The sequence below is a fragment of the Helianthus annuus genome, chromosome 2, assembly GCF_002127325.2.
Source record: "Helianthus annuus cultivar XRQ/B chromosome 2, HanXRQr2.0-SUNRISE, whole genome shotgun sequence".
Lineage (NCBI taxonomy): Eukaryota > Viridiplantae > Streptophyta > Magnoliopsida > Asterales > Asteraceae > Helianthus > Helianthus annuus.
Genome location: NC_035434.2, coordinates 52975839 through 52998709, shown reverse-complemented (window position 1 = coordinate 52998709; position 22871 = coordinate 52975839). Strand labels below are relative to the sequence as shown.

General features: G+C 37.3%; 1 protein-coding gene and 1 pseudogene across 1 annotated transcript; both read right to left on the bottom strand.

Moving 5' to 3' along the window:
* Positions 1-2247: 2247 nt before the first annotated feature.
* Positions 2248-4118, bottom strand: LOC110892075 (annotated as a pseudogene).
* Positions 4119-20452: 16334 nt separating this feature from the next.
* LOC110904109 (agglutinin) lies at positions 20453-22516 on the bottom strand. The gene is made up of 6 exons (XM_022149933.2): positions 22435-22516; positions 21965-21997; positions 21649-21870; positions 21274-21567; positions 20946-21173; positions 20453-20867 (listed from the first exon to the last, which is right to left on the bottom strand). The coding sequence occupies exons 2-6, from the start codon at positions 21965-21967 to the stop codon at positions 20610-20612; spliced, it is 1005 nt and encodes a 334-aa protein (XP_022005625.1). The 5' UTR covers positions 21968-21997; positions 22435-22516; the 3' UTR covers positions 20453-20609.
* Positions 22517-22871: the final 355 nt, after the last annotated feature.

The window sequence follows — 22871 nt, the reverse complement described above, 5'->3', positions numbered from 1 at the left end:
TGATTTTAGTTAATTTTATGCACCTTCATTATTTGTTTATTTCATTCATAAAACTTGTCTCAAATTTATATTCAAGAGGGTTTACGGTACAAAAAGGTGGAGATCGATCCCCACATTTTTATATATTTCATCATTATCGAGAATTAAATTCTCTTTTTGAATGAAGTATAGAATTGTTATATTTAAAAAATGATATTCTTTCTAAATGTTGAGGCAACCTGCGGTAAATGATGGATTTAAACCAATTATAACAGTTCTAATTCTAATATGACTCAAATATACTAAATTCAAAACTTAATCAACAACTATAAATACCAATTTTTAATAATAAAGTATAAACAAATCACTATTATCCTTTAATTCTCTTCCAAGACACCCATGGGAATTACCATGTCATCCCTAATGAACCCATAGTATCGCTTCAGTTAATACTCCCTTTCGATATCAGCTTCCATCATGCCTATGCCAAACTCCTCTTAAACATGTTAGCAGTTTGCTCCAGCTTGTTAACATACTTGAAGTCGATGTCCTTTTGCAACACTTTCTCATGAATGAAGTGATAGTGAACTTCAGTATGTTTTGTTCTAGCATGGAATGTAGGAGTAGGATTCTCACATAACCTAATCGAGGATATATTGTCTCCAAATAAAGTCACCTTGCTGCACATTTTCTGATGTAATTATTTCTGTAGTTGTACCAACCAAACACTCTCCTGAGTAGCCATTGCAGCTGCATAATACTCTGCTTTAGTATTAGACGGAGACATAATTGGTTATCTCTTGCAACTGCCCCCTTGTTATCATGATTAGAGTAAAATAGCGAAAGATAAAAAAAAATAAAGTTGCAGATGGTGGAGGGGTTTTGGTACATCATTACATCACTTAGTTCTCCTCCTTTATCCTATTCCATGGGTGTTAAAACAGGTTTTGAGCACTCAATTCCGATCTTTGTTAAGAGATCCACCACGTATCTTTGTTGATGTAAAATAATGCCATCGTCTTCATACTCTAGTTCTAAACCCAAAAATGACTGCAAGTCATTCATATGAAAGCGATAAATATGATTTCTTTTCAACTGATACACCACATGTACTAAGTCTCCAGTGATGATCAAATCATCTACATGCACTAACCACTGCGACTTGATCTCCCTCAGTTCGTAAAAACAAACTTGTATCGGTCATTGTAGGTACAAAACAATTCAATTCTAGGAACTCACGAATTTTCCCAATTCAGGCATGAGGTGATTGTTTTCACCTGTACAAGGCCTTTTTTAATTTGCAAACGTGTTCAAGAAAATCCTTGTTCACAAATGCACTCAGTTGCTCCATGTGGATAACCCGATCCAAATCCCCATAGAGAAACATTGCTCTTGTCCACTTGACATAAATCCAACTAAGAGAAATACTTGCAACTATGGCTATATTAACTCAAACTTATGTGAGCTTTGCTGCGGGACTAAAGGAATCCTCATAATCGGTTCCAAACTCATGCAAAACCCGTAGCAACTAAACGAGCCTTTGTATCACACTATTGAATTGCAGGCTTACATTTAATTTTAAAGACTCGTTTACACATAACATATTTTTTGTTGTTTGGTTTGGGACTCAGTTCCCAAGTTGGATTTTCATGCAATGTTTCTAACTCGTACTCCAAGGCTCGTACCCAGTTTTGGTCGGTTAACGCATGTTGAACAGTTTCTGGTTCCCTTTCTTGATACTCGGCTATAACCACATTGGCTGGATTGTGTGTTGGAGGAGGCTAGAAGTAGTTTAAAAAGGTGTCCGTATTGGTGGTTAATACAGATATTTGGATCCTATGGATAGTCCGAAAACAGATGAGGAGATCAAGATTCAAGCTTTTACTTGGGTCATGAACAGGGCGAGGAAGATTAGTTGTGATTTGGAAAAAAGTGATGCTCATGCCCATTTTCTGGAGTAGTTAAGGTGTAACCTTTTGTTATGGAGATGTAGTATTTACTTTTTGTTTGCTTGTTCTTGGTTTTGGATTTGATTGGGGTTTTCTTGCTAGTTTCCTATTAGATTCTTTGAATGAAATATTCATTGTTGCTGTAAAAAAAGGTTAAGTGAGCATGGTATGGCTCGTTGTGAAATATACTTCATTTTCTATAACTGACAGTTGGAAGAGAAACTAAGGCAAGTATATACAAAAATTCCTTCAAAAAAGAACACAAAATAATGACTTTTGTGTAAACCTTTTGGTTATAGTGCCCATAATGTAAAGGTTTATGATGCTAACATACAATATTGCTATGATTCAGATTTATGTCATAAATAGCAAACATTTAGAAAATCCTGAGTTTCGGGTCCACGAGTTCTAAATAATCAAGTTGGCATAGTAAACTGACAAACATTAACGAAATTCAAAGCAGCGTTACAAAGGAATTAAAAAAAAGGTCCATGCAGCTTTGAGGTCAGAAGTACTCCATATGAACAGCATAGCGCTTAAAAAACCATTATTCTTGCCATGAAAACCAACTACTTTCCCAAAAGACGCTGGTGAACTATAAGAAACATACCCTGCACTCCTTTCTTCTCCATAAGGGCCATGGATCCTCAAATTTGTATGAAATTTAATAGAAAGTACAGCTTCTAACCCATGAAACCCTTTAACAGGCCCACAAAACCCAGATATTCCAGTCAAAAACTCGCCATTATCATCCAAATTAACCTGCAAATAGCATGGTTTTGTTTACAGCCAATATGAATAAAGAAATTAGTGACACAAAAAAATTGTGTTAAAAGTACATACCAGATGTATTTCAACTCCATTTGTTCCTCCATGGATTTGTGACAATACAGATTTACCATCCGATTTCAGATATTCAAATTGCAGGCCATAAATGACATTCAGCTCTCCTAAATGAACGCGCACTTGTTTGATAGTAGAAAAAACTCCATCATCCCACGGTTGGCCTCCACATGCTCCCCACGGGCCTGCATCCCTTGGCAATGTCATTATAGACTTACTACAGCATAACTGTAAAGTAAAATAATAAGATAAAAAGGACTATTTCAATCCGCTTCAGAAAAGAAATACAATCAGAGACTTTAAAAGATTACAAGAGAATGAAACCTCATTCTTTATTTTGCCTTCATATGTAGAAGTTGGAGGTGATGCGGGTGATTTGTGTATCGCATAAACCCCAATAGCATTGAGGTAATAACTCTCTGAACGCCCATGAAATCCGACAATCACCTCGTCTTTGACTTCATATGAGAAAGCAGTTCCCTTATCAATGCCATACGGGCCATAAAGGTTCAGATTTGTCTTAAAGCATATCGACTTTACTACTAAACGATAAAGGTTCAGATATGCACTTACACTACCAACTGTCCCACTTATTGACATCAAATATTCATTAGGAGAGTCCAAGGAAATCTGCAAAAATAGAAACATAAGTCGTTGGACGTTGATGCTAAAATATGTGTGAAATGAAATCAAACAACAGTCAGTGAATATAAGTTACCATGGTAATTTTGCTGCCATTCCTATGATCTTTGCGACCAAAGAATGAGCCGTTGACATTATAATATGAAAAATTGGAAATATAAGCCGTTGACACTATAATATGCGTAAAATGACATTAACCAATAGTCTGAGAATATAAGTTACCGTGGTTACTTTGCTGTTAGGCCTGCTAATCTTGTCACCAAATAAAGAACTTTGAGGTTCACCTTTACTGCAGTTGGTTTGAAATTCGATAGAGTCAAGAACAGTTCCATACCGAACAATTATCTTTTCGATAGGGCTTTGAAGAATATAAACCCATTTATCCCCATCTGAACCACCCCATGGTCCATGAGTTATTAATCCTTTAAAATCGCTTGTACCTCCCTGCAAATTAAACAAAAGAATCGAAACTCAAACAACAATGTTTAAAACAGAAAATATATTAAGGAAATTGTAACATTACCATCTCCATATTGATATTTGGTTAGTTGCCTACCTGCAACAATCAGCCCTGATTAGAAAGTAGAAGTCAATCAGCTACTCTATATCACAGACTCGTAACCTTCAATTATCCACAATCAAAAACTAAATAATTTAATTATTGATCTTTATCTCACAGCCTAAGAAAATTACTTTGAATAAATGATGCAATGCAACTCACCCTGAAATGTAAACAAATGCATTGCACAAACCCCCTCACCATTAGATTTTAGTTTTAAAACAATATGCGTAACTAAGAGTACTTTGAATTAAGTGATGCAACTCACCCTAAAGTGAATTCTTAGTTCAAAACCAAATTAAAAAATAACACCCTAATCGAACAATCAATCGACAGACATAATCATCCCCAGCAAATAATGTACAAAAAAACAGATAATCCCAAACACTAATAAAGTTTCACCGAACAAATGCTCTGAAAATTTTACGCAATTGAAAGAACCTACCTGCAACTACAGAAAATGGTGATGAAGAATGAGAATCTATGAGCTATTACGGTATTTAACAACCGTGGGAAAGGCTTTATGTGTTTGTGTTAGGCCTGGAAGACGAACAGGCAAGTTGTAGAGGCGGCATCAATGTCTTGTATTGAAAACAAGCAAAACGCAGGAAGACGACCAGCTGATTAACCGTTTGAATTTAAATTTGATTTTTTTTTTTCAATTAATGCAAGTCGTGGAATATTGGGGGTGGCACTAGGGGTGCAAACGAGCTGAGCCGAGCCAGAGCTCGACCAGGCTTGAGCTCGAGCTCGATTAACTTATGAGAACTCGGGCTCGAGCTTGGCTCGATTCGAGCTTAGTTTTCAAAGCTCGAGCTCGATTCGTTTGTATTTTCTCAAGCTCGAGCTCGGCTCGGGCTCGACTCGTTTATTATCTATTAATTGGTATATTAAATAAAAATAATATAAATAATAGACTTTTTAAGCTCGCGAGCTCGATAAGCGAAGCTCGGGCTCGGGCTCGTTTACTAAATAAGCTTATTTTTAGGTTCGAGGTCGGCTTGTAAACAAGTTTAAATAAGCTCGACTCGGCTCGGCTCGTTTACATTAAGGCTCGACGAGCCTAACGAACTTCACATGCGAGGCTCGAGCTCGGGCTCGATAAACAAACGAGCTTTGTTTTTAGGCTAAAGCTCGACTCAGGCTCGATATGGCTCGGCTCAATTCGAGCTTTTTCTCGAGCCGATCTCGAGTAGCTCGCGAGCCGCTCGGCTCGTTTGAACCCCTAGGAGGCACTCTAGGGTAATACGTCTTTGTCCCAATCTATCAAATCCTGTCATGTTTGGACTGCGGATATTTGAAATATGCATAAGACCATGTGTAGTGGTTTTATCAATAATGTCCCCACTCTTAGGCGTTGTCTGCCACGTAGCAGTCCAGTCAGCAAGTGGGCATTATTGGGCGTTTTTACAAAATGGGCGTAGTGGGATAATGCCCAATAATGCCCCAACCAATCATTACACAATTATTGTTTTTTTAAATTAAAAACTAATAATACTTCATTAAATAAAAAAAATTACAATATTTAATATAAAAAATATAAAAATGGGTAAACTTAAAAAAATACTAAAAAAATAAAATACATCAATTTTCGTCTTCGCTTTCGTCATTCTCGCCAACCCCGTCTTCCTCGTCCTCCGTTTCTTCTTCACCCTCATGTGGGATATACCGAACCGACCACGTGTGTTGTTCCAAATCAACCATTAACGCGGAATGGTAGGGTTCGTAGCGCAATTCTCGTGCATTATTCACTCTTTCTTCCATTGACGCTTGCGGATGCTCCTCCTAAACGGCTTCCGGTACATAATTTTGGCATATCGCCTTTCCTTCGTCTGATCCAAAATCATGTTATGCATGATTATACAAGCGTACATAGAATCTCTCATTTTTTACCTGGTCCGTGCACAACAAGGATTTCTCAAATATTGCCATCGTTGTTTAAGAACCCCAAAGCATCTCTCAATGTCTTTTCGTGAAGACTCTTGAACCTTTTTAACGTGTGCACTTTTTTCATCGATAGGATCACTAAACGTCTTCACGACAATCGAATATCTAGGATAAATTCCGTCGCACAAATAATATCCATGAGGGTAGTAGTTTCCGTTTGTGTAAAAAGACGCTTTTTGAGCTCTTCCAGAACTCCAGTCCTCTAACAACGGAGATTGTTCAAAAAAAATTATATCATTGCATGACCCGATCACACCAAATTAAGCCGACCAACCCCAAACGCTTTTGGGTCCCTTTTTGTCACCCCGTGTGTGTTGACCTCGCCATGCGGTCAGACAGTTATCCCAACGCCAATGCATGCAATCCAAGATCCCGATCATACCTGGCAAACCATGCTCACTAGAATGTACCTCGTAAATCTTTTGATGGTCGTACCATGTGGGCGTTCTCAGATAACGCGCACCGTACAAATTTATAATACCTTTAACAAACGTATACAAACATAAGCTAAAAAAATACCTGTAATGTTTATAGTAAAGTATAGGAATGTACCACGACAAAAATGCTCCAAGGTGTCTTGCGTTGTTTTCTCGACCATTTTTAAATACTCGTCGTTGATGTCGGTCGTGTTTCCGTAAGCAAGGACTCGTAGCGCCGATGTACACTTTTGAATACCGGTGAATCCAAGTATCCCTTTCGCATCCGCTTTTTGTTTAAAATAATCAAATTTGTTTTCAAAGTCGTCGATGATGCGTAGATACAAACGCTTACTCATTCGGAAATGACGCCTAAAAACTCTACCTCCTCATCGGTGGATTCACCATCATCCGCTAAAAACTATCTATAGTAATAATTTGCAATGGATGAGGAACTAGGGGAAGCCATTTTTTTATAAAAATGGTTTAATATTTGATATTGTAGAGGCTTTTGTTTGTAAAAATGGAGTGGAAGTGTGTGTGTATATATATAGGTGAGAAATGAAAAAAAATAATAAAACTAGTTGTTGCCTTTTTTACCATTGCAACATATTTGATTGGTCAAATTTTCGCCCCAACCACGTGATTGAAAACACACCAAAACCAAAAAAAGAAGAAACACGCCCAGGGGGGCGGTGGGTGTGCAGTGTTGGGCGTGTTTGGTGGCTTTTTTGGAAAAAATTCCACTACGACGGTCTAAGGTATGGTGTAATTTACCTCCTTCATTTCTTTTCTCGACTGCGAATATTTGGAATATGCATTATGTGACACCTATGCCTCCACGGCCATCAAACAAATACTAAATCAATGAAATTTTGTGTTTCAAACCTGGGATTTGTAAAATATGTGTATCGTTTGCACACATCAATTCTTGTTTGATTTCGGGCTTTAAATCGCTTTCTGGAAGGTTATACGCGATCTGATGCGTATATATAACCAGTTTAATGCAACAAACACTCCGGAACAGTGAAATAGGCTTAACATACCTTAAATAACCTTTACATAACTTAGAAATAAGTTTTGGAAGGTTTGGTATGGCGAAATCAAGTTTATTCGCCTACAGGGACTAATTCGACAAACTGCGAAAGTATGCCGATTTGTACTGTAATGAACATTCCGGAACTTGATCATAAGTTAAATACGCCCCTAAATATCCTTTACATGCCTTAGAAATAGGCTTTGAGGTATTTGGTGCGCAAAAATAAACTTTCTTGATCAATAGGGACTAAAAGCGTCAAAAAGTGCATAAGTTGCATTTTCGCGCATATCTTACTTTCTGAATATATCCGGACATCCGAAAATATATGTAATAATTAAAATATTATGTTTTAGTGATTGGCTTGATAAAATCCATTCGTCGCTTAATTTGGATTGTTTTTGCGTTCGTTACGACTTTCGTCGTAATTAACCGAATAACGTGATTGTACGGCCAAACGAACCGACATCCGACATATTTTTGAGCATGTTTCATGTCCCCTATACTTAGGCATCATTGTAGAGTCTTGAAAATGGCATAAATGGCCTTAAACATGTCGGAAATGAGCTTAGAAACATGCAGTGACCAAAACTGCAGCTTTTGAAACTTATTTGCTGATCAGAGGCTCAGGCGGCCCGCGTAAGATCTCCCTTACTCTTACGCGGCCCGCCTAAAACTGTCAGAACTGCTAAAACCATTTTCCAGCAGGTTTCCAGCTGTTCCAACTGATTTGGGGGCTTGCAAATGGTATTTTTGAACCTATGGGCTTGTTTTCAAGTGCCCAAGGTATTACAAATCAAGGGGTACACATGTGAGGCCCGGATTAAAGCTCGTTTTCCAAGAAACGATCCTAACGGTTCTTGTTTTCCTATAAATACCCCCACCCTCTTTGTTCAAAACCCACATTTGTTTCGGAGATTTCTCTAAGTTGGGGTGTTTTATCACTTCATACCTGAGAATACTTGGAAATCAAATCTCTTGTAGACCCTTTGTAAGTTCTCTTTCGTTCTTTTTATGCGTTTTTAAATCAAACTGAGTTTGACTTTCTGCGTTGAGCAGTTTATGATCAACACAAAGTTCGTTTGAACTTCATAATGTGAGCGTAATCACGATGGTTATAGTACCTAGTGACTATACTTACTGATTACCACGTTATTTAGGCGTAGTGACGAGTCGTAGTTTCGGCCAAAATGCGTATTCTTGCGTATTTTGTAACCAAACTACTTTTAGATATGAAAACCATTTGTTTTGATACCAAACCTGTTTTCAAACCTCGTTAAACATGTTTTTAACATGTTTAACTCATCACTTTTAGATTTGTGCTTATATAGGGTCGTAAGGTAAGCGTTCTAAACAATCGCTTATACTTTCGAACCCGACCCATTTGGTCGATCATTAGGATCCGACCAAACACATTAGGTGACCATAGTTGTATAGGGAGTAACCTTCCAAGGTTATACCTTATGGTCACTTAGTTTAAGAAGTTGTATGATAGGTGTTTTTATGCCTTAGGAAAATGACCAAAATGCCTTTTTATGCATAATTGATATTTAAGCATTTGTAACCCAAACTTTTGTCATTTAACTGATTATGCAACATAATTAAGTATGTTAGGGCATATAATACTTGTCATAGGACTAGTTAGGCGGTCCGAACGCGTGTTACGCAAACGACGCGTTAAAGTAGCGTAAGCTACCTAAACGGGTCGTAAGCACTTAGGTTAGGTTTCATTTTAGTATGTAGGCTTTGTTAGACCATATCATATGAGTTCCAATACTCATTTGGTTAACGAAACCTCATACTATCCGATCTTCCGATTTAGGTTCGGATATTAATGTAGTTACCTATATTAGGTGTCGTTCGATTCCGTGATCCCTCTAGCTTTGCTTGGTTGTTATTCAAGACTTCTAAGCACCCTCATGTGAGTACATAGTCCCCTCTATTACTGTTTTTCAAACATTTAGGGGTGAAACACATGTGCCTACTTGTTACTTTCGTGCTTTCCATGTTTTCATATCATATATACTTGCTATGTTTATTAGTACACTATTAGTACATGATTTCATTATGTTTTATGCTATGTATGTCCATTTAGTGCATACTCAGTACATTGATTTACATTACATTTCTGCTATATATGTTGATTGAGCATGCTAGCACATTGTTTTACATTACATTTTATGCTTTGTATGTTAACTTAGCATTACTTAGTACATTGTTTTACATTGCATTTCACGGGGCGGATGTAATGTATTAAAATCATGGTGGATACGCCCCTGGTACTTCCTATATATAAGTGCTTTTAACACATTATATATCGTTGCGTTATCTAGATCACTTGGGCAAGGTTATCAAAACAAAGTTATATTACAAGGTTTTTCTAACAATATAAACCATACGAGTTTTATTAACGAGTTTTTACGAGATGTTTTACAAATTTTTGGCTTTCTTAAACAAATGTTTTGGGGTTAAGAACCATGGCTATGAGATTTTATAAGGTATAACCAACTTGATTTGAGTTGGTTAGTCATGATGCAATGCTATACTTTACAAAACAAGGTTTTTAATAAGGTGTTGCAACATGTAAACTAGCCATGGATCCGAAACTCATACAAAACCTATGTACTCGCCGGCCTTTTTATGCTGACGTATTTTCACATGTGTTTCAGGTACCATAGTTGATGATGTTTGATGATGATACTTGTGTACGATCATATAGGAATGGACGGGGCCTTAATGACCTAATAACAAGGAAAGTTTATGTGTTCCTATTTTGTTTCTTATTCCAATTTAATGTAATACATTTAATTCAATAATTAAACGGTTTAATCCATGGTTGTGAAAGAATGATTCTGTTACAACATTCCCCAACGTTTCCGCCACGTTTTGTTGTTTTATGTGGTCGGGGTGTGACAGAAAAGTTGGTATCAGAGTCAATGGTTATAGGGAATTAGGTTATTAGTAATGCTTTGACCTAGACAATAACCTTCCTAGGACCCTAACACAAGTTATCTTGTGTTTAGATTTTAAACAATACCGTCACTTGTCCTTAGGTGAAAACCACAATAAGAATATAAATTTAAATCTGCTTTGAAAGCTAATCATCTGTTCTAGGATGATTTATTATAAGGTTTCGAACCTTCAAAGTTTTCAAAATCTCGTCAGAGTTTGTGTCTAAATAATGTGAACACGTGCAAACTGGAAGGGTGGGTGCATTTACCCGGAGTTTTCTGTCTAAGGCTAGAGTGTTCGTACAAATCCGTAGTATCGGACCAGTCACTCTTACCTGGGAATTCTTGGGGTGAGTGTCCACTTATAGGCGAGCATGTCTTCGCGATACATTATGAAGACCTATTTACTTTGATTCATCCTTTGAGTGTCATTTGTTTGCTTCGTGGTTCAAACCAATGACCATCACCCATGATTTTGGTTGGTAAATGTAACATCCTATTCTTACCCAATGCCATTTCATTTGTTTTCTCTTTTGTTTCCCCTTTTTAGAATGCCTCCACGACGTGAAAACCAGGTACCCAATGAAGAGCAGGCAGTTATCATTACGCAGCAAATGAGTGTTGCAATCCCGAACATCGTTGCTCAATGCAACCAAGCTCTCAACAACAATAATGCCCCCTGCAACTTCAAGACGTTCAACTGGGCTAAGCCATCAAAGTTTTCTAGGTCTCAAGGAGCGACTGCACTTCTGCAATGGTTCGAGAGTCTAGAGAGCACCTTCAGACATGTTCAATGTCCAAACGAGCGAAAGGTAGATTTCGCATCTAGTGTCTTTGAGAGACGAGCTTTAACATGGTGGAATGGTGTGATGAGAGATAGGGGTGCCGATGTGACACTGGCTCAAACATGGGAAGAGTTTCGAACTCTGATGATGAAGGAATTCTGTCCTCGTCACGAGATCAGGGCCTTGGAAAGGGAATTCGACAATCTTAAGCAAGGCAGCGGTGAACATCGAGCCTACACTGATCGATATGAGCAGTTGAGCCTGTTGTGTCCTACCATGGTTACGCCTTTGGATAAGGCGATCGAAAAATACAATGATGGTCTCCCTGACCCAGTTCAGGACATTGTTACTGGTAGTAATCCTACCACAGTTAGACAGGCCATTGAATTATCTGCTACCCTAACCGAATATCAGATCAGAAAGGGCAAACTTTTCCGAAAAGGCGACAAGAAACAAGCAGCTAATGCTCAAGAGGAAACCAAGGAAAGCAAAACCGAACCTTCTAAGAAACGTAAGGCTTCGCAGAATTGTGCGATTGCTGCTCAACCCAACCAAAACACCCACAACCAACCAGCTCAACCTCCTGCAAGGAAACCTTATGCCGGTACTGCACCAATATGCAACAAATGTAATGCAAACCACTTAGCTCACCTACAGTGTCGTTTGTGTGCATCATGTGGGCGACTCGGTCACCTGGCAAATGCTTGTCGATTTAACCCAAACCAAGGTGGTCCAAACCAACCTCAAGTCAACCCTGCTGAAGCTCGTTTTCCACCAGGTCCTTGCTTCAACTGTGGCGAGATGGGCCATTTCCGAAGAAATTTCCCAAAGCTTGCTAATGTGAATCCAACGCAGGGATGAGCATCGGACCAACTAGAAGACAATGTTGTATAGAAATAATCAAGCCTTATGTATTATTTTCTTTTGTTGTCAAGGTCCATGAAACAGTTGTTGTTGTTTATAAATAAATCTTTTTATTTTAAATTGCAATGTACAAATGTGATGGCATGTATAAACAATGTATCCCCTACAATACCGACAATCAAGGAGTCGTATTCCTTGAAGAACAGACTACCCCCAAAATTCTTCCATTTTATGATCTCTTGCGTACTCCACAAAAATCCTAAATACATGTTTCTTCCAAGGAAACGAAGTACAAGGCGCAAGTTACAACTCTGTACGAATACCCAAAGTACCACTATAAATCCTTAATAGGGTACCTAAGGGTATTTCCATATGTCCTAAATTGTTGTGTACCTTAATTTGAATATTGCGTTTCCTTGAAAACGAAATAGAATTTTTGGTAGATCATCCTATCTTTTCAGATAGATTCTTGAGGACGTTGAAGTACATTGATTGGGTTCCTGGTATACCTTGAATACCCATGTACAATCGACAGCAAGTTAATAACAATTAATAATAGGACAATAACAAATAAATAACCAAGATAACAATTATGTGAATATATGTTTATGTGTTTAGTTGTGAATTCAATTACTCGCCATCCAAATCCTCATGGAACTTTCCATATTTTTTTTGCGATGGATTCATAGTAGGATATCCAAAGGTACTAACTTAAATCCATAAGGGTTTCTACGTCATAGTCAAAACCCTTGGATTGTGAAGTACTATTCCGAAGTTAAAGACATCCTCCATTGATGTAGTTAAAGATTCCTCTTGGGTAGTTTAGTTAAAGAAATTGATTCGTCAATCTAGTTAAAGACATCCTCTATTGATGTAGTTAAAGAGATCATTCGTCGATTTAGTTAAAGAGATTGATTCGTTAATCTAGTTAAAGATATCATGTGTTGATATAGTTAAAGAGGCCCTCTGGTGGTCTAGTTAAAGAGATCATTCGTTGGTCTAGTTAAAGAGATTGATTCGTCAATCTAGTTAAAGATATCATGTGTTGATATAGTTAAAAAGGCCCTCTGGTGGTCTAGTTCAATAGATTGTTCGTTGATCAAGTTAAAGAGACTCTATGGTAGTCTAGTTAAATCACCACACGATTATTCGTTTGATTTCTTCCCGTACATAGTATAAGATCACTGTGCGGACTGTGCAAGGAATTACAAAATTATGGATGCATACATAATTATGAAATTCAGTGCCTGGAAACCATAGTAAGAATTATCATGTGTAAGAACCAATAGTGGCAACAATAACGAAACGTGAACAATGTAATGGGGGTACGGTGGACGCACCAATAACGCTTTATATACTTGTATATAAGTGTCCCTCTCACATTGCAAGCATGATGTTATTTAAAGTTACTAGAAGTTCAGGACTCTAACCAGTGTTGTTTGATCTTTTCAACTTCATGTTTCAAGCCCTCACAAGTTTCCTCTAAAATAAATTTTGGGATGAAATTTCCTAAAGTAGAGGAGACTGTGACACCTGTGCCTCCACGGCCATCAAACAAATACCAAATCAATGAAATTTTGTGTTTCATACCTGGGATTTGTAAAAATATGTGTATCGTTTGCACATATCAATTCTTGTTCAATTTTGGGCTTTAAATCGCTTTCTGGAAGGTTATACGCGATCTGATGCGTAAATATAACCAGTTTAATGCAACAAACACTCCGGAACAGTGACATAGGCTTAACATACTTTAAATAAACTTTACATAACTTAGAAATAAGTTTTGGAAGGTTTGGTATGGCGAAATCAAGTTTATTCGCTTACAGGGACTAATTTCTACAAACTGCGAAAGTATGCCGATTTTTACTGTAATGAACATTCCGAAATTTGATCATAAGTTAAATATGCCCTAAATATCCTTTACATGGCTTAGAAATAGGCTTTGAGGTATTTGGTGCGCAAAAATAAACTTTCTTGATCAATAAGGACTAAAAGCGTCAAAAAGTGCATAAGTTTGCATTTTCGCGCATATCTTACGTTCTGAATATATTCGGACATCCAAAAATCTATGTAATCCTTAAAATATTATGTTTTAGTGATTGGCTTGATAAAAATCAATTCGTCACTTAATTTGGATCATTTTTGTGTTCGTTATGACTTTCGTCGTAATTAACCGAATAACGTGATCGTACAGCCAAACAAACCAACATCCGACATATTTTTGAGCATGTTTCATGTCCCCTACACTTAGGCATCATTGTAGAGTCTTGAAAATGGCTTAACGGGCCTTAAACGTGTCAGAAATGAGCTTAGAAGCATACAGGGACCAAAATTGCAGCTTTTGAAACTTATTTACTAATCAGAGGCTCAGGCGGCCCGCGTAAGATCTCCCTTAGTCTTACGCGGCCCGCCTAAAACTGTCAGATCTACAAAAACCATTTTCCAGCCTATTTCCAGCTGTTCCAACTGATTTGGGGGCTTGCAAATGGTATTTTTGAACCTATGGGCTTGTTTTCAAGTACCCAAGGTATTACAAATCAGGGGGTACACATGTAAGGCCCAGATTAAAGCTCGTTTTTCAAGAAACGATCCTAACGGTTCTTGTTTTCCTATAAATACCCCCACCCTCTTTGTTCAAACCCCACATTTGATTTTGAGATTTCTCTAAGTTGGGGTGTTTTATCACTTCATACCTGAGAATACTTGGAAATCAAATCTCTTGTGGACCCTTTGTAAGTTCTCTTTCGCTCTTTTTATGCGTTTTTAGCTTAAAAATCAAACTGAGTTTGACTTTCTGCATTGACCAGTTTATGGTCAACACGAAGTTCGTTTGAACTTCATAACGTGAGCGTAATCATGATGGTTATAGTCCCTAATGACTATTCGTACTGATTACCACGTTATTTAGGCGTAGTGACGAGTCGTAGTTTTGGCCAAAATGCGTATTCTTGTGTATTTTGTAACCAAACTACTTTTTGATACCAAACCTGTTTTCAAACCTCGCTAAACATGTTTTTAACATGTTTAACTCGTCACTTTTAGATTTGTGCTTATATAGGGTCGTAAGGTAAGCGATCTAAACAATCGCTTATACTTTCGAACCCGACCCATTTGGTCGATCATTAGGTTCTGACCAAACACATTAGGTGACCATAGTTGTATAGGGAATAACCTTCCGAGGTTATACCTTATGGTCACTTCGTTTAAGAAGTTGTATGATAGGTAGTTTATATGCCTTAGGAAAATGACCAAAATGTCCTTTTTATGCATAATTGACATTTAAGCATATGTAACCCAAACTTTTGTCATTTAACAGATTATGCAACATAATTAAGTATGTTAGGGCATATAATACTTGTCATAGGACTAGTTAGGCAGTTCGAACGCATTTTACGCAAACAACGCGTTAAAGTAGCGTAAGCTACCTAAACGGGTCGTAATGGGTCGTAAGCACTTAGGTTAGGTTTCTTTTTAGTGTGTAGGCTTTGTTAGACCATATCATATGAGTTTCAATACTCATTTGGTTTACGAAACCTCATACTATCCGATCTTCCGATTTAGGTCCGGATATTAATGTAGTTGCCTATATTAGGTGTCGTTTGATTCCGTGATCCCTCTAGCTTTGCTTGGTTGTTATTCAAGACTTCTAAGCACCCTCCAGTGAGTACATAGTCTCGTCTTTTACTGTTTTTCAAACATTTTGGGGTGAAACACATGTGCCTACTTGTTACTTTGGTGCTTTCCATGTTTTCATATCATATACTTGTTAAGTTCATTAGTACACTATTAGTACATGATTTCATTATGTTTTATGCTATGTATGTCCATTTAGTGCATACTTAGTACATTGATTTACATTACATTTCTGCTATGTATGTTGACTGAGCATGCTAACACATTGTTTTACATTACATTTTATGCTTTGTATGTTAACTTAGCATTACTTAGTACATTGTTTTACATTGCATTTCACGCTATGTATGTTCATTTGTTGCATATGCTTATCCAGTATATGGGCACATTGTTTTATATCTTTTTGAACCATTTGAAGCTGATTGAGTTATGTGAACCATTTGTAACCTATGATTTATGTGAACCATTTGTAACTGTTTGAACCATTGGGTTTTGGGAAGTGATTAGGTAACGGGGCGAGTGTAATGTATTAAAATCATGGTGGATACGCCGCTGGTACTTCCTATATATTAGTGCTTTTAACACATTATATATCGTTGTGTTATCTAGATCACTTGGGCAAGGTTATCAAAACAAAGTTATATTACAAGGTTTTTCTAACAATATAAACCATACGAGTTTTATTAACGAGTTTTTACGAGATGTTTTACAAATTTTTGGCTTTCTTAAACAAATGTTTTGGGGTTAAGAATCATGGCTATGAGATTTTATAAGGTATAACCAACTTGATTTGAGTTGGTTAGTCATGATGCAATGCTATACTTTACAAAACAAGGTTTTTAATAAGGTGTTGCAACATGTAAACTAGCCATGGATCTGACACTCATACAAAACCTATGTACTCGCCGGCGTTTTTATGCTGACGTATTTTCACATGTGTTTCAGGTACCATAGTTGGTGATGTTTGATGATGATACTTGTGTACACTCATATAGGAATGGACGAGGCCTTAGTGACTTAATAACAATGAAAGTTTATTTGTTCCTGTTTTGTTTCTAATTCCAATGTAATGTAATACATTTAATTCAATAAAACGAAACTGTTTAATCCATGGTTGTGAAACAATGATTCTGTTACAACACTCCCCGACATTTCCGCCACGTTTTGTTGTTTTACGTGGTCGGGGTGTGACACATAAGGTAATATCTGGTAATCAGGTTTGAAGGAAACTGGTCCAATGTATTATTAAAATTGGGTGTTGGCTTATATGGAAACACAGGAATGAAGTGGTATTGAAATCGAGCAGAATAGATATCGGAAGCACCTTGGTTGAGCTATGTACCATGGGTTTCTTATGGAAAAAAAAGGTCCAAACTGGAGTTTAATTGGGATCAGTGGCATAGATTTAATTTCTGTAGTTAGAATGTAATTTGGCTGGGTTTTTGGTCTGTATGTATGTTTGGTTTCCAGCTTGTGCTGTTTGTCTGTGGTGAATAAAGGTTAACTTTCCAAAAATAATATCCGGTCATGTTAAAAAAACTTAAAAACCACCTTTTAGTCACAAAACACTGGCAGCCTTACCGTTGCCATAAACTATTTTTTTAAAAATTTTAAAGTCAAATGGCTCAAACAATCAAAACCCACCAACAATTCCCAAAGTCATCTATGACCTCAAACAACTCAAATGGTTCAAAGGTACTCCTTAAGGCAAGCCATACCAGCTTATTGAAATTGGTAATGTTAGACTAAACAGGGAGGCACGGTTGATCTCAAGGGGTGGTTGGAGGAGATCTATTAAACCTAAGGGTTCTAATCGCATTATCACTATAGTTGTATTAATAATTGTTTAGATAAATGTTAAGTTATTTAGATAAGTATTAATGTGTCCTAGTCCTACTTTAATACGTATTAGTAGTAGTATAAATAGGAGGTCTTATTTATGTTTTTGTATTCAGTTTTTATCATCAATAAAAAGAGTCGAACATTGAGTTCAATCCCCTGTGTTCTGAGTCGTGTGTTCACGGAAGAGTCGGGTTGGTTCAATATCGCAACAAAGTGGTATTATAGCTTATAATATCGAAAGCTGAAATCCGACGCAAAGGATATGTCCGATCATAGATCAAGACTCGCAGGAAAAGAACAAGGCAAAAAGCATGGCTAATTTATAGATGAGTGGAGGAATCAAAAAGCTAAATCAGACAAACTACAAGACGTGGATGACTTATCTCCAAGGATAGGATCTCTGGCAAGTCATGAATGGAACCGAGACCCTGGTACCCACCAACGACAAAACGGAGCAGCCGGGAAGTGGCAGATTAAGGCGGATCGGGCGATGTTTGCTATAAGACAGCCTGGGATACTCTCGAATCGTTATTCTCAAAAAAGAATGATGCTCAACTGCAGCTACCGTAAGGAGAATTGTTAACAGCCTCTCAAGGTAACTTAACTGTGGCCCTGTATCAGGAAGGTAAAATACTTGTGCAGAGAAATTGGAAACCTCGATGCCCAATCAAGAATCAATGAATCACGAATGAAGCGGATTCTAATTCATGGCCTAAAACCTGAATACCGCAACTTTATTGTTGCGATTCAAGGCTGGGCGACTCAACCGTGTCTGGTGGAATTTGAAAATCTTGTGGCCGGTCAATTGCAAAACAGATGGCAGGTGTCCAGATCAAATCTGATTAGACAAGGCCCTTTATGCAGGAAAAAGAAAAGGTGGAGGAGGTAATAAACCATGGAATAAAAATAAATGTAATGATACGTTTAAGAAATCCGATTCAAATAAAAAAGAAGGAAAGCAATATAGAAACCTCAGGAGAACGTAAGGTCAAAGGTAATCGCAGGTTCCCCTTACAATTGTTATAATTGTAACAAACGTGGACACATGGCAAAAGACTGAAGACAACCGAAAGTATAAGGAAACTCGACAGCTACAGTCGAGGATGAAAAAACATAGAAGCTGAAGCCTTGGTTGCACAAGTAGTAGAGGTTACTTTGGGGAGGTCATTCTGTGGATATTAAAATTAAATGGATTGCATGGGAAAATATTCTCAAGCTTAAGTCTATATAGGGGTGTTAAACGGGTCGTGTTCGCGGGTTGGCGGGTTCAACCCGACCCGAACCCGAAAATTTTACACAAACCCGAACCCGACCCGAACCCGAAAATTGTATTATACATAAGAACCCGAACACGACCCGAAGTTTCGTGGGTTGACCCGAACACGACCCGTTTCAACCCGAATTTTTTTATTTTTTTCTGAAATTAATATATTAAAATTAAAATTTACTTAAAAACACAAATGTATATAATAATATCATATTTAAATTATAAAATCTATGTTAATTTCTCTTTTTAAGTTATAATCATTGCATAAAATACACACCCCATTTAATTTATGACATAAAATATATTGTAAAAAAATATAATATAATATAAATGTATTAACCGGGTCAACCCGCCAACCCGAACAGGTTGACCCAAATCCGACCCGTTAACCTAAACGGGTTCGCGGGTTCAACCTGAAACTGACCCGAACCCGTTTAGACTAAACCTAAACCCGCGAATTTCGTGTTAGGTTCGTGTCGGGTTTTCGGTTCGTGTCAGAAATTCACGCCCCTAAGTCTCTAGTGGGTATAGATGTTAGGGTAGAGAAAGTTAGACTTGGCTCTTCTTTCTAAATGGAAGTGGAGAGCTCTTTCGGATCCTAATTTCATATTGTCATCTTCTATCCAGGATATCATAATATGTCGTCTTTCTTTAGATGAGTTGAATAAGAAATCTTTGGTTGATCTAGGGACTTATATCTATTTGGTTTATAAGGATCTTAATTCGTTGGGCTAAAACTATAATTGGGTCAACCAAGAAAAAAAAGTCAGCAATAGTCACACAACTTGGTTCTAGAAATACTCTTGGTTATGATTCTTGGAGTTTGGGGTAAAGAGCCCAATGGGTGTTTTTTTACCGGTTCATGCACTTGGATAGAAGATTCCCAACAGGCAGCTTTGGTTGTCTCTGTCGATTGGTTTAACTGGGCTCCTTTAAAAGTCAGATGCTTTGTTTAGAGGCTATCGTGTTCCGATGGTGGTTCTGTTGGCTTCGAGGGGGGTTTGTACCCATCCCTTTCCTGTTCTTTGTGTGTTGGAAAATGAAGACCAAGACTACCTTTTAATTTAGTTCCTGGTTGCAAAGAAGGTTTTGTTAAAAGTTCTTGGCTGGATTGGTGCTAATGTGACCTTGCTTCATTCGGTTACAAGGAGGACTGAGGTGGCTAGATGTAGATAGGGCTGAGTTCAGGTTAAAAAGGTCTCTTTATTGGTGGTTTATACAACTATTTGGATCCTATGGATAGTTCGAAACAATTGGAAGTTCGCTACTAAGAGATCAATGGGTGTGCACAGAACAGATGTGAAGATCAAGATTCAAACTTTTACTTGGGTCATAAACAGGGCGAGGAAGGTTTGTTGTGATTTCGAAAAATATGATTCTCATGCCCGTTTTCTGAGGTAGTTAAGATGTAATCTTTTGTTATGGAGGTTTAATATTTTCTTTTTGTTTGCCTGTTTTTAGTTTTTGGCTTTGTTTGGGGTTTTCTTGCTAGTTTCCTGCTAGCTTCTTTGAATGAAATATTCATTGTTGCTGTTAGAAAGAGTTAAGCGAGCATGATATGGCTAATTCTGAAATATACTTAATTTTCTATAATTGACAGTTGGAAGAGAAATTGAGACGAGTATATACAAGAATTCCCTCAAAAAGAAACACAAAAAACTGACTTTTGTGCAAACCGTTTAGTTATAGTGCCCTTAATGTAAAGGTTAATGCACAATATGCAATGTTGCTGTGTTTCATATTCATGCCATAAATAGCAAACATTAAGATGATCCTGATTTTCGACTCCACAAGTTCTAGAAAACCAAGTAGGCATTATAAACCGACAAAAAAACAATAACCAATTTCAATGCAGAGTTATAAGTGAATTAGAAAAAGGTCCACTCGGATTTGAAGTCAGAAGTACTCCATATGAACACCAATCGCACTTAAAAAACCATTATTCCTGCCATGAAAACCAACTACTTTCCCAGAAGATGCTGTTGAACTATAAGAAACATATCCTGCACCCCTTTGTTTTCCATAAGGCCCATGGATCCTCAAATTTGTATGAAAACTAATAGAACCTATGGCTTCCATTCCATCAAACCCTTCAACAGGCCCATAAAACCCAGAAATTCCAGTAAAAAACTCACCATTATCATCCAAATTAACCTGCCAATATCATGGTTTGTTTACAGCTTAGATGAACCAAGAAGTTAGCAACAAGAAAAGATAGTTTATTGTACATACAAGACTCATTTCAACTCCATCTGTTCCTCCATGGATTTGTGACATTACAGATTTACCATCTGATTTCAAATACTTAAATTGCAGGCCATAAATCACATTCAGCTCTCCAAAATGAATGCGTACTTGTTTGATAGCAGAGAAAACTCCGTCATCCCAGGGTTGACCACCACATGCTCCCCAAGGGCCTGCATCCCTTGGCAATGTCATTATACACTTACTGCAGCTTAACTGTAAAGTAAAACAATCAATCAGCAAGATATTAAAAAGCATTTCCGCTTCAGAAAAAAATATACCAGCAGAGAGTTTAAAAGATTACAAAAAAATGAACCTCGTTCTTTATTTTGCCTTCATATGTAGAAGTTGGAGGAGACGCAGGTGATTTGGGTATCGCATAAACCCCAATAGCATTGAGGTAATAATTCTCTGCACGCCCATGAAATCCTACAATCACCTCGTCTTTGACTTCATATGAGAAAGCAGTTCCCTCATCAATGCCATACGGGCCATAAAGGTTCAGATTTGTCATAAAGCATATTGACTTTACAATTACACCATGTTGAGAACGACTACCAACTGTCCCACTTATTGACATCAAATATTCATTAGGAGAGTCCACGGAAATCTGCAAAATTGGAAATATAAGCCGTTGACACTATAATATGCGTAAAATGACATTAACCAATAGTCTGAGAATATAAGTTACCGTGGTTACTTTGCTGTTAGGCCTGCTAATCTTGTCACCAAATAAAGAACTTTGAGGTTCACCTTTACTGCAGTTGGTTTGAAATTCGATAGAGTCAAGAACAGTTCCATACCGAACAATTATCTTTTCGATAGGGCTTTGAAGAATATAAACCCATTTATCCCCATCTGAACCACCCCATGGTCCATGAGTTATTAATCCTTTAAAATCGCTTGTACCTCCCTGCAAATTAAACAAAAGAATAGAAACATTATAGTTTAAACTTTAAACAACAAAAAAGAGAACAGAATATGGGTTATTAAAACAGTAAAATTACCATCTCACTTTTGATTCTTAGTTTGTTGCCAACCTGCAACAATCAGCCCAGATTAGAAAACATAAATCAATCAGGTAGCATGTCTCACTCATCTGCTTCAGTTCTCCACAGTCCAAAACTAAATACTTTAATTATTGCCATTAGAGTTCAGTTTTAAAACATGAAACATAAGCGTTGCATTTCAAAATATTTAGTGAGTTACCAAACATGACACCGTCAAATTAAACTTTTTTCTTTTCTAAAGTAAGTTCTAAAGGCACAACCAAATTAGAGATAATTAAACCCTAATCAAACAAACAGTAATCAATCAATAGACCGAATGATTTCCAGCATAATTAAGCTAAAAGTTTAGCTAATTTTCTAGTTTTCAAATGCCAAACACAGTTTATGTACAAAAACAAGTAATCACAAATGCTAATAACCTTTTTTGATTGAAAGCTCTGAGAAAACTACGGAAATAAAAAACGAACCTGCAACTACAGAAAATGCTGAAGAAGAATGAAAAGTTATTAGCAATTACGGTATTTAACAACTGTGGGAAGGCCTGATGTGCATATTGTTAGGCATGGAAGACGAACAGGCAAGTTGCAGTGGCGATATAAATGTTTTGTATTGGAAACCAACCAAACGCAAGGAAGATGACCAGTTGAATAACCATTTTAGTTTCAATTTGACTTTTTTAATTAATGCTAGGCTTTTCACAATCAGTAAATTATTTTGTTAATGGTAAACAATGAAAAAAAAATCTATAACTCAAAAAGTGAATTATTAGGGACCTCTCACGGGTTCGAACTCACATTAAAACACCGTCGTCACCTATGCCGGCAAGGCGGGCCGGTAGGATTTGCCACAAAGAGTACCCGTGAAGTTGTTGTTCGATGCATGTGTTGACCATTAGGATTTGTGG

Excerpts from the sequence above, each read along its gene's own strand:
- LOC110904109 (XM_022149933.2), bottom strand. Across the intron at positions 21,174-21,273 it reads AAGGCAAAATAAAGAACGAG|TTAAGCTGCAGTAAGTGTAT; the intron begins GTTCATTTTTTT and ends TTTACTTTACAG. Across the intron at positions 20,868-20,945 it reads ATGGAGTTGAAATGAGTCTT|GTTAATTTGGATGATAATGG; the intron begins GTATGTACAATA and ends TGATATTGGCAG.